The sequence below is a fragment of the Colias eurytheme genome, chromosome 6 (assembly GCF_061535395.1).
Source record: "Colias eurytheme isolate Ceu_HAF_F1 chromosome 6, ilColEury1 Martin Lab GWU primary, whole genome shotgun sequence".
In the NCBI taxonomy this organism is placed as follows: Eukaryota; Metazoa; Arthropoda; class Insecta; order Lepidoptera; family Pieridae; genus Colias; species Colias eurytheme.
The window spans coordinates 7,266,072-7,277,907 of NC_142985.1; the positions used below are offsets into that span (position 1 = coordinate 7,266,072).

The 11,836-nt window shown below is 34.1% G+C and overlaps 1 protein-coding gene across 1 annotated transcript; it reads left to right on the forward strand.

Moving 5' to 3' along the window:
* Positions 1–1,570: 1,570 nt before the first annotated feature.
* On the forward strand, positions 1,571–7,311 carry LOC149907777 (uncharacterized). The gene is made up of 3 exons (XM_090102868.1): positions 1,571–1,668; positions 4,018–6,792; positions 7,184–7,311. Exons 1-3 carry the CDS (start codon positions 1,575–1,577, stop codon positions 7,198–7,200), a joined length of 2,886 nt encoding a protein of 961 aa, XP_089958994.1. The 5' UTR covers positions 1,571–1,574; the 3' UTR covers positions 7,201–7,311.
* The last annotated feature ends 4,525 nt before the right edge of the window (positions 7,312–11,836 follow it).

Sequence of the window (11,836 nt, forward strand, 5' to 3'; positions counted from 1 at the left end):
TTACTTTTTCTTTCTAAGATAAATAAGTCATGTAAGCAAATTATATCATACTTGACACGTTGTTTCCCCTCTATGATCTCCTTAACTACTCAACCGATTTTGATAAAACTTTGGACCCTATGAAATTTATCACTTAAAAGGTAGGATAGTTTATGGATAGATAAATTAATGGAATTAATGGACCCGGGCACCGCGGTGCAGGGCCGAGCGGCTAGTTTTGATATATTTTATTGCTACATGTATGTAACCAACACGATGGTGCCCGTCACGCTCTCGGTAATCGGTCAATTCTGCGTATCAATCACATGGTTAAGGGTGCTTTTCCACCAGAGATGTGATATGTAGCTATCCTACGAAAATGTTACAGCTATACTATCAAACTATGTGACTGTTTCCACCAATGTTAAACTAAGTAATGGATGTGCTATAAAGATGCGCCGCCGCAAAGTACCTATCTGTGCTAGGAAGATGCGCAGCTCGAGCTATGTAATGTATCGATAGTAGACACCGCTCTGCATATAGCACGCATCCTTCCATATAAAAAACATATCCTAAGCCTGTCTCACCGTTTCCACCAGTCCTACGCTATGTGCATTAGGTATCTACTGATTATGATTGGTGGATATCAAACGCATCCACAGCAACAAATAGCATAGCACATCTCTGGTGGACAAGCTCCCTAGACCCTAATCCGTTAAAAATTTTATTTTTTCGGATATATTCCTAAACATTAAATTTCTTCTTCTATATGAACTCTCTTTTTGACCCTTATGCATATATATTTTATATTACGAGTGAAATGAAAGTTTCCCAAAATGTGATTACGCATTTTCCCTTATTGAATCAAAATACTTGAAACTCTGTCAATTAATTTACTTAGAATATCTACAGGTAGATGAATCATTAGATAAAATACAAAACTGAGGCTAAATTGTATTGGAAATGCCAAAAGCGAAGTTGTAATTTACTTGTAAATTGTAAAAAAAGGTCGCATGTCCATGTGTCCTGTAGCTGAGGAAGAGGACTGTTGCTGCACTGTGCTCCGCCGGGTGTTTAAATCGGCAGCTTTTCTTTTGATCTCGCGCGATGTTTTCCCGATTTCCTTGGCTTCGGCCTCGACCATGACTGTCCACCGTCAGGTCTATGAAGAATGTAACTGTACAAATAAGTTTGTTTCACTTGAAATCTGTTATTTCAATTAAGTACATATATTTTTACATGTACATTGTACAATAAGATAAGTTGCCTAATTATATAATCAATCAAAAATATCGTCAAAAAACCTCTATAATTCCCATTTGGAGGTGTAATTCCTAATAACTGTCAGCGACTCTGGGAAATAACTTCGCGCGTGAGTAATAAATTTTTGACCGGTCTATTACCATGCACCGCGGAGCGCTTTTTTGTTATCTCATCTAAACATGCGAAATAAAGCATTACGTGTATTATTACAAGTTCAAATTTACAATACACGGCAACAGGTTTTTTGTTTTATACCTATGTGACTATTTGTGTATCGCTTTATAAAGGCTGACGGCATCATAATAATAACATAGTCTTTAAGCTTCATTACGATGGAGCGCTCGGGTTTCATTGTGTTAGCCCTTGTGAGCTTTGTGACAGCTTCGCCTTACGGATATGGCGCGAAAAGTGGAGCAATAGCCAAAGGTATTAGAAAAGTGATTTTGTTCTATTTCGATTCATAATTCTATAAAAAATTATAATAATTGTGTAACTATATTTATTATTATATGTATTTAAATATTTGTAGGTACGCTATCACTAGGTACATAGTGTAAAACAAAGTCGCTTTCTCTGTCCCTATATCTTTAAGTATGCTTAAATCTTTAAAACTACCCAACGGATTTTGAAGCGGTTTTATTTAAGGGTGCGTATAAAGCAAAATTACCAATCTTCTATTAGATGATACGTGTAATATTCAAGACCAAATCTAAAAAATAAAATATAGGTATATCAAACTAGATGATATGTTCAACGATTCTGTTCAATCAAAAACATAAAATATTAAAATTGACTCGATAAAAACAAATCACCAAGTTAGCTCTAATTTTCACACTTTTACGTTTTGGTCCGGGAGCCAGCAGCAGATTTTATGACCAAGTTCCTCTCAAGCGGTAATTAGTAAAATGCATCAAAGTATAGTATTATGAAGCCTCGTGAACGTCAGCTGGAGCTCGGTTGGGGGGAACAGCGGTTGTAGCCTCCCGTATCAGCTGACGGTTTTTCCACCAAGATACAGCCAGCTGACATATATATTTATCCACAGTTACGTATAAGCTATCATTAGGTAAATTTTTGTTTGAGAGGAAATAACGGAAAATAAATTTTTCTTTAAATTTAACTTTCATGTTCGAGACACCAGCTGACGTATAATACACCATGTTGTAACCAGCTGACTATTTTTTTTCGTTGAGATATTGGGTTAGCTACAATTTGACAAATTTTTAGCTGAGAGGAAATGAATGAATGAATGTATTTTTTTTCCTATGTGCGTGGGAGGCTACAACCGCTCACCCCCCCAACCGAGCGCCAGCTGACGTTCACGAGGCTTTATAATACTATACTCTCATGCGTCTGACGAATTATCTCTTGAGAGGAAATAGTTAACCAAATTTGCACCTGGCTCCCTAACCATTTTCTACTTGACATGGTAATACTTATTATGATTTTTTTTTCATAAACAATTATATTAAAACATTTGCAAGATATTTGTCAGAGCATTTTGTGTAATTACTTTTAGTTTTGGTTTTATCTGCGATAAACCACTTTTATCGTGACAAAACCAAACGTTTATCTCGAGAAAAAAAGAGCGCCAAAAGTGGTTTATCGCAGATAAAACCAAAATTAAAAGTAATTACACAAAATGCTCTGACAAATATCTTGCAAATGTTTTAATATAATTGTTTATGAAATAAAAATCATAATAAGTATTACCATGTCAAGTAGAAAACGTAAAAGTGTGAAAATTAGAGCTAACTTGGTGATTTTTTTTTATCGAGTCAATTTTAATATTTTATGTTTTTGATTGAACAGAATCGTTGAACATAATATCATCTAGTTTGATATATATATTTTATTTTTTAGATTTGGTCTTGAATATTACACGTATCATCTAATAGAAGATTGGTAATTTTGCTTTATACGCACCCTTAATAGATAGAGTGATTTTCGAGGAAGGTTTTAGTATATATAATTAAATAGATTTTAGACGAAGCGGGCGAAGTCGCGGGCGAATAGCTTGCATCACCTTCCTAATAAAATAAGTATTTGTGTTTAATAAAATTAGTATTTGTGTACCTACCCTTGAAACGGTTCAATTACTGTAAATTAGAAAACACAACTTTAAAAAACCATTTAAAACCTCCGTTGCAGTTGGGGTGTTTGCATCCAAGTTTGTTGTTTTTCAAGAACTAACGAATAGATATAATTAAAACTGTATAAAAATATACAGTTTTAATTATTTATAGGTAGGAACTTGGTTCAAGAAAAACTACAGTACCTACTTACTTGTCAATTATATAATAAATTAAGAAGATAATAATATTCTTATTAATTTTACAATTCAACAGGCTGCTAGCTATGCTTTTTACTCACTTATTAATTTATTTTCAAATAGAATATTATATTTTGTTATATGAACAATATTATCGCTGTAACTACGTCAATGTCTATGTGCTTTAAACTTTATCCCATGATCCCAATTTAGCGATGTGAAAATATATTATATTCTTTTTACATATCAACGTGATATAGTATATATATATTGTTTACCTACAACAATATATATATAGATACTACATATATTATTTTCAATAATTCAAGTTAGATATTTGCTACATAGTTGACACTAACGTATAGTTATACCTTCATACCTACCTGTAATATGTACCTCGCATAAGAATATCGGATCTAGGGATCCTTATTCTCTATAATCGTTATTTTTAAACCTTAATTTAAATACATAATATAAAGAACCTTAAATAATATTCTTTTCAGCTGAAGCAAGTGCAGCAGCTGGTGCATTTGGTATACCGCCTGCGATTCCACTCAATATACCTAATGGTTCTGGATTTTCTGGAAGCTTCTCGAAGTCCTCATCTTCAAGTTTCGCTTCATCAAGTGCCAGTGCTAGTTCGAGCGCTAGTTCATTTAGTTTCAGCGGATCTGGAGCTAATGTTATTCCTGGTCTATCTGGATGTCCCGGCGCTTGTAACGGCGCGGGCGATAAAAATGAATTAGGTTCCACTCAAGGATCGAATGGTGGATCACAAGCCAATAATGTTAACAGTGCTTCTGCTGGCGCAAACGCAGTTGCTAATGGGCCTACAGGTTATGGTGTAAATGGGCCATGCACTGGAACTAACTGCAATAACGGCTCTGGCAATAAATGTACAAATGGAAATTGTGATGTCAACGGTAATGGAAATGGAAACGGAAATATCCCCGACAAGCAATCCTCATATTCAGGTTCTTCCGTAAATTCTGAACATGACAACAACCTATCTAATGATTTTAATGTAAATATTGCGAGAAAGCCTCAACAGAATTTACAATCTGGCTCAAATTCAAGACCAGAAAATGGACAACCATCAAATAAAAAATCATTTGTTCCAATTGATACTTCTGATAATAAAAATGACAATGGTAATAAAAATGAACCAGACTGTGAGTCACCTGACTGTGATGGGTTCATTCCACATTCAAGTACATCAAACAACGACAATACACAAAATCCTAATAAACCATCCTCATATCTGCAAACTCCATATAAGGAAAACGAGTGTAAAACCCATGATTGCATTTCAGGCAATTTTAATTCGAATTCAGGCAGTGGTAAACCATCCAGTTATAATGTCCCTATACTTGGGGTTGATAATAATAATTATCATAAGCCAACCCAAAATTGTATCAATGGACAATGTCAGCCACACAACGGTCAGAATCCACAACAAACTATCACTAATCCTTCTTTTCCTACGAGTGGACAAAGCAGCCCAAGTTGTGCTTCGGGTAACTGTGGGAATCCATCAAACCAGCCAAACGGACCATACAATCCTTCCTTCCAATCTTACCATCCTACTTCGACCGAAGCAAAACCTACCATCGAATCTAATGGGTTAAAAGGACCACATTCGTCCCACCAGCCTAGTGTTCCTTCTTATCAGCCCACTGGTTCAACCGCACCTCAAGCGAACCCTTCTGAGCCTGGTAGTCTAACAAGTCCTCATGAATATCATTCTTATCAGCCTGGTAGTCCAAATGGAGCGCACGTTACTCCTTCTTATCAGCAGAGTGGTCCTGCAAATGGACCTAATGTTAACCCTTCCTATCATCCCAATGGGCCTACTTCAACACAAGTAAATCCTTCTTTCCAATCTAATATGCCCAACGGTAACCATGGTTACAATCCTAGCGGTTCATCTAATTTCAATTCTAAGCCCTCCTTCTCACCTAGTGGTCCGACTGGACCCAATGCAAATTCTGCCTATCACCCTAGTGATTCAGCTGCCCCTAATTCTAATCCCTCTTTACTACCTAGTGGTCCGACTGGAACCAATGGTAGCCCTGCATATCACCCCAGCGGTTCCGCTGTCCCTCATTCTAGTCCTGCTTTTACGTCAACTGGTCAGACTGGCACCAATTCTAGCCCTGGTTATTATCCCAGCGGTTCTTCTGTCTCCAATTCTAATCCTTCTTTCCCACCTAAGGGTTTGATGGGACCTAATGCTAACCCTGCCTATCATCCTAGCAGTCCTGTTGCTCCTCACTCAAATCCGTCTTTTCTACCAAGTGGACCAAATTCCAACCCCTCTTTCCCACCACATAATCATGCTGGATCCGCACCTAACCCAACCGTACCTAATGGGCAGACTGAATCTAATGGAAAACCTTACTACAAACCCAACGGCTCCAATTATGCTCCAACGAATACTAACAATAATCAAGGTCATATTTCTGGATACGATAAACCTGATTCATCCTTAATATCCACGAACAAAGGCAACGAAATCTACACTGGTGGCTTTGGTGGCCCTAGTGGTATTCTCAGCACGAATAATGGCCCACATCAATCAAATGTAGCAAAACCTGGTCAATCTCCTAATGGAACTCCTTCAAATGTTGGACCTACTAATGGACATCCATCCACACAAGATTCTTCAAGTGATAAAGATAAACCTGTATATACCGGCGGATTTGGTGGGCCAGCGGGATTATTGAAACCGAATGAGCACACAATCCCATCTAATGTTAAAACACCTGCGTGTTCATCAGGTAATTGTGGCACAAATGTGAATGGTGGACTGGCGGTTGCAAATGCGGTTGCGAAAGCAGACGCAGTAGCATATTCAGGCGGTTTTGGTGGTCCGCCAGGGCTTTTAAAAGCTTATGATGGCGGTAAAATTGACGGCAAACTGGGACAAAATTTAAACGGCCAAAATGCCTATGGACAAAATGATCAAAATGGAATAGCCTCACAACCTCAGAATTCAAATGCAGTTCCGGCCGGGGCACAAGCTAACGCTGTAGCATCTGCGTCCGCGGTTGCAATTGCTGGCGGTTATGGCCAGCCAGGAGGATGTAACAGTGGGTGTTCTAATAATAATAATAACAACACCACAGGCCCTGGAGAAAATGGAGACAAACACGCAAATAAGCACGGGGGACATGTAGCTAACGCAGCTGCTTCAGCTAGAAGTGTTGCTGGTGCTTATGCGCAAGGAGGAAGTGTTGCCTCCGCTAGTGCTCACGCTGCTGCTGGTGTTAAAGGAGGTAAGCAAAAATACTTTCAGTTATTTATTGATGATTGATTTATGTCAAAAAACTTAATATGTAGTATAATATAATAATATTATAATAAATAAAAAGAACGCGAACGCCTTTTAGCTCATAATTATCAAATATGAATAAACAACCATCTTAACTCTTGTTGTTACCATTTTCCAGTGCGTAAATTTTCGATTCGAATGTGAAACAAAATACTTAGGTTTTTTCAGTCGTCTATTATAGGACTGCTATTAGCTATCTAATTATGACAAAAGGTTAAGTTTTATAATGAATAATCTGAATGCCTAACCTTATGGTGTTGTTCTCATGATTTACCTACATTATTTTTAATTTGTTTATGTAATAGTATCATTAAAATATTATGTTTCTTTTTAAGGTCATGCATGGAGATAAAAAGACTGACTCGGAAGAAATTACTGCGGAATTTGAAGCATGTTGTTTTTAAAGTTGGAATGCTAGGACAAACGATAGATGTGATATAATGTATGAAATAGTATTAATTAAAAGTAGTACAAAAATGCTGTTGTTTTATTTTGTAATAATAATACCTATGGTAAAACATAGGTAGTTACATAGGCGAAATTAAGAGTTTCGATTCATTTCTGAATTAATTTATATTTGAAGATCTAATAAACATGCTAGATGATTTATTCTCAAATGTGATCTCACGTCCGCCTTGCCACTGATTCAGATCCGTGTTCTATACTGGATACTTGGCATTCAATGTCAATGATATTATGTACCCAACATGCAAATGAGCGTAAAACAATTACTTTTGAAAAAAAACGAGATTACAGTAAACAATGGGTAGATATATTTTAACCACGCACTACAAAAACTAATCTAAATTTATTTTGCCACGTGGAGCTCATCACAGGGTAATGTTGACAACATTGGGCGCAATTTGTAAGGTATAGCAAATTTAATAATCATGAGCAATGTATGCTACCTACCAGTTATGCCTTAGCGCAATTAAAATCATTAATGTACTAATTAAATTGCCAGGAATGAAGAATAGATGTTTTATGTTTTTTTTTGCTGTGCTCTGATTACGTAACCTGGGAATACAGCTGGGTTAAAGTATGTTGATAGTTGATACCTATTATGTATAATTTAATGCAATTGTTTACATTAAAGCGCATCGTGTAAGGACATGAAGGAGAGACCACATAATGAGCTAATCGGGACCATAAATCACCTCGACCGTCGTATATTTGTTGATACGATCATTCAGTCTCATCCATTGTTCACGATTGTCATGTCACACTAGATACTTTAGACATACATAATTCATTAACAGCTGATGTAACCTTCCACCTACATTGTAGAGCATTTACCTACACTACATAGATAGGTAGCATATAATTATCTTTGCTATCTAATTTTAAAGTAATTAAAAATAAATATAGGAAGCGTAGCAGCTGTCGTCAGAGGTTCCATAGAAATGAAATGGTGCAATTTTTTTGGCACAGAAGGAAAGAAATTGGTAAATTAGGTAATTAATAATTATACGAACTGAAGTGGTAGGTTCTTCTATGTGTAGAATTGTTTTTGATCAACTTTAATATGAATAAGTAAATTATTTTTTGCTTAAAATTTCAAACATAATTTCATAAAGTGTAGGTAAGTTATATGAAGTAGGTTTGTACCTACTTTAATTAAGTATATAAGTACATATTGAAACTTGGTGGATCAAAAATACAAAACAAATATAGAAAACAATTAAGCTACAAAGCCGAGCTTTAATCCAACGAACCCAACCTATTCTCATAATATATTTACCTACTATGCTGTTATGTGCTATTATTATATGTATGTAGTAAGTATGGTGCTCACCTATTTATGAAATAAAAGCATCGGTCAATGAACTTAACTCTATGATACTCTACATAAATGTGATTACTGATTCATGTTAAAATTCTACCTTGATACACATTCTAGGAAATATAGATCGAAGGAATCTATAAACTTAATAAATAGGTACCTAGTTATTTAAATTGTTTTAGGAAGCTGAAACATTAAAATGTTAATTGATAGGTAATTTGGTCCGGGAGCTGACACCAATTTTTGGGTCCCTAAAAGCTTTGTCTAGATCTCTCCTGATATACTCCAACTCGGTACTGCAAACCTGGCTGGTGAGTAGCGGGACAGCCCATAACACCCCTAAATTAAAAAAAATGGAGGCAACATGAATCTTAGATGTTTGTGTGTTGTAGTTTTATGTTTAAAACTAAAAAAAAAATAGCTAGATAAGATTAAGCCAGATAAGAACATTTAATTGGGATTTTAATATTGCCAGGCGCGTCTCAAAATAATTAAAAAGTCATCGAGATAAGTAAAATTCCATGTATAAGTACGTACTAATATTTGTATACGTAACTAGTATATTATTATTAGTCTGTGCTAATATCATCAAATTCATATTATTATGTACCCAAAAGTGTAATTTTAAATAACCTAGTTCTAAAAATAGTTTATTAATTATTATTAAAAAATGAATGGTAACTAGTAACTAATAAATGGACTAGTAATTTCTGCCAGACAACCCGGATAAAAAGTAAAACCATTTATTGCAATTTTATTTTTGTTTTTCATAAGTAAAACTTAATTTTATATCAATTGCAATATCATAATATCTATTATATTATCATAAAATTGAAGTTTAATATATATGTATATAAGTTTTAATACATAGTTAAAGTAATGTTAAAATAAATGCTTTCTTATCACATTTAACTTTTTTAACATTATTTATTTAACATAAAACGTAAATACAGTTAAAATAATGAATGTTCCTATAATTGAAATATATGTATAGGTAGGTACTTACAATTGTGTACAAAATTGTATAAAATGTCGTACGGCGTACCCTCTTTTTTGTCAGTTACATACTTACTCTGAATATTAATGAGTTGACATAAGACAACTGTAATATGTTAAAAATAAATATTGCTTAAACCCTATTTTAATGTACCTTCCTAGTTAAGTCAAGGAGACAAAATTGACGTATTGTTGTTCTAGTTAGTTGCTAGTTAAACATAACGCAAGAAAAATGTAGTCCTCCCTTAAAATTTCGTTTGTGAAAATATAAAAAATTGAGCATTATAATTTTAGGTTCTGCTTTAAATACATAATAATTATTATTTGCCAAAGTAAACAAACAACCCGTAGGGGACAGCGGACAGCCACAGAAAACCCCGACGACCGCAACGGCAGACGTCTTGCTCTATAATAATCTAAATACCTTATTCAATAATTGCATTTTACATGTAAATTAACTGTAATATTATAAAAGTAAACGCCTAAGAAATAATTTTAAATGGTTTTAAGATAAAATAATCATTGGAAAATGGTATACAATACAAAAAAAATAAAACAGATTAAATTGAACAATTGAAATATTTAGATATGAGACCTAAAATAATTTAAACTTAAGTACAAGGTGTGGGCCGTGTGGGAACCGAAAAAGTTACATATCAAAAATAATCGAGTAAGTATTAACTTGATAAAAATATAAAATCTTCATAAACATTCGCAGAATACCTTCGCCTCGTTATTGTTCGAAACCTTATTTATGTCTTCTGATTGATTTCTCCTTACGTGTTTTTCAACCAACCTACCTACATACCTTACGGGTTAAATGTTATTGTGAAATAAAGCCTGACCGAAATTTGAAAGCTTTGTTAAATCGAGAGAGATTACGCTATTGACAATTTTAATGTATTACCATATTACGCATTTAATTTAAAGTTTAAACAATCAACGTTAAATTGCATCGTCTGAGTAAATCGTAAGGAATTTACAAAATACGTACGGTAATACGTGAAATAATTATGTATATACCCCTGTATGATTTATGTGCATAGAAAAACAAATCGATAAATAGATTGTAATAAATTCAACGTTTCAACAACAACAACAACAAAAATTTATTTGTAATGTTATAGTTATTCCAAACTATTTATCCAATTGTAGTTATGTATCCTTATTGAATTTGATATAGTAAGAGCAAGAAAAACTAGGAATTTAATATTAAAAACCTAGGAGACTTTTTTAATATTAAATGACAATAGTCAATGCACTCGTACCTAACTAGTTAAATTTCTTGAAATATAATATTTCTAAATAAAAATGACACACACTATAATAATAGGCAAATAATATGCAATGTGTATGTTTTTGTAACATGGCCAATAAATGAATAGAGCTTTATCAATGTCAACGTAGAGCACGCAGCGATGCGAGCAGAAGTGGATTGACCCAATGACAAAATTGCGTATTTTGAACTTTAAGCTAGATCTAAAGATAAAATATTAAAATAAACGAAGACTACAAAATGTTTAGAATGGAATCATAATTTATTATAAAATCTGCTAAATTAGGAGAGGAGATAATAAATTATCGTAACTATGTTGGCGGATTTAATTAATTGTATTACTTAGGTAATAAATTCTTTGACATACTCCAGCATTACAATTAGATACTTTTATTTGCATTTTGTCGAAAGACCAAATGGACTATAAAAAGTCTTAAAATAAATAATAAAAAAAGTTTACCTTTGCCTGTTATTATTCCTTACCTCTATTGTTTATTCTAAAAGAAAAAATATATTATGAAACGATATTTTTTTGGACACTAACAAGTCTTGATGCTATCGACAAGTAATTAGAAATATGTAACTAAAATTTTATAAACTCATGCATGTCCACTGTTCACACCCACTTCCGACTGTATGCATAACAAATTAAGGATTGGCCTAACGAGCAATTCATACCATATCACATGACAAAGACAGTAAAATACTATCTTAATCAAATATAATTATCAGTTCCATTGAAAAGCCCACTTCATTGAAGAATCTGTTGTTTCCTCTATTTCACTATCGAATCTATGTCGTGGGTAGGTACGTAAAGTTCGGTCATTGAGCAATGTCTTGCAAACGCTTCTGTGTTGTGGATGACAATACGGTGTAAACCATCGAAGACAAATACTTGTTATCTTATGAATAATGCCGATTATGTTAGGTAAA

What these genes read in the sequence shown, in the direction of transcription:
- LOC149907777 (XM_090102868.1), top strand. Translation starts at nt 1,575, where the DNA reads ATGGAGCGCTCGGGTTTCATTGTGTTAGCCCTTGTGAGCTTTGTGACA. An exon ending in AAGTGGAGCAATAGCCAAAG is followed by an intron (nt 1,669 to 4,017) that starts GTATTAGAAAAG and finishes TATTCTTTTCAG; the next exon opens with CTGAAGCAAGTGCAGCAGCT.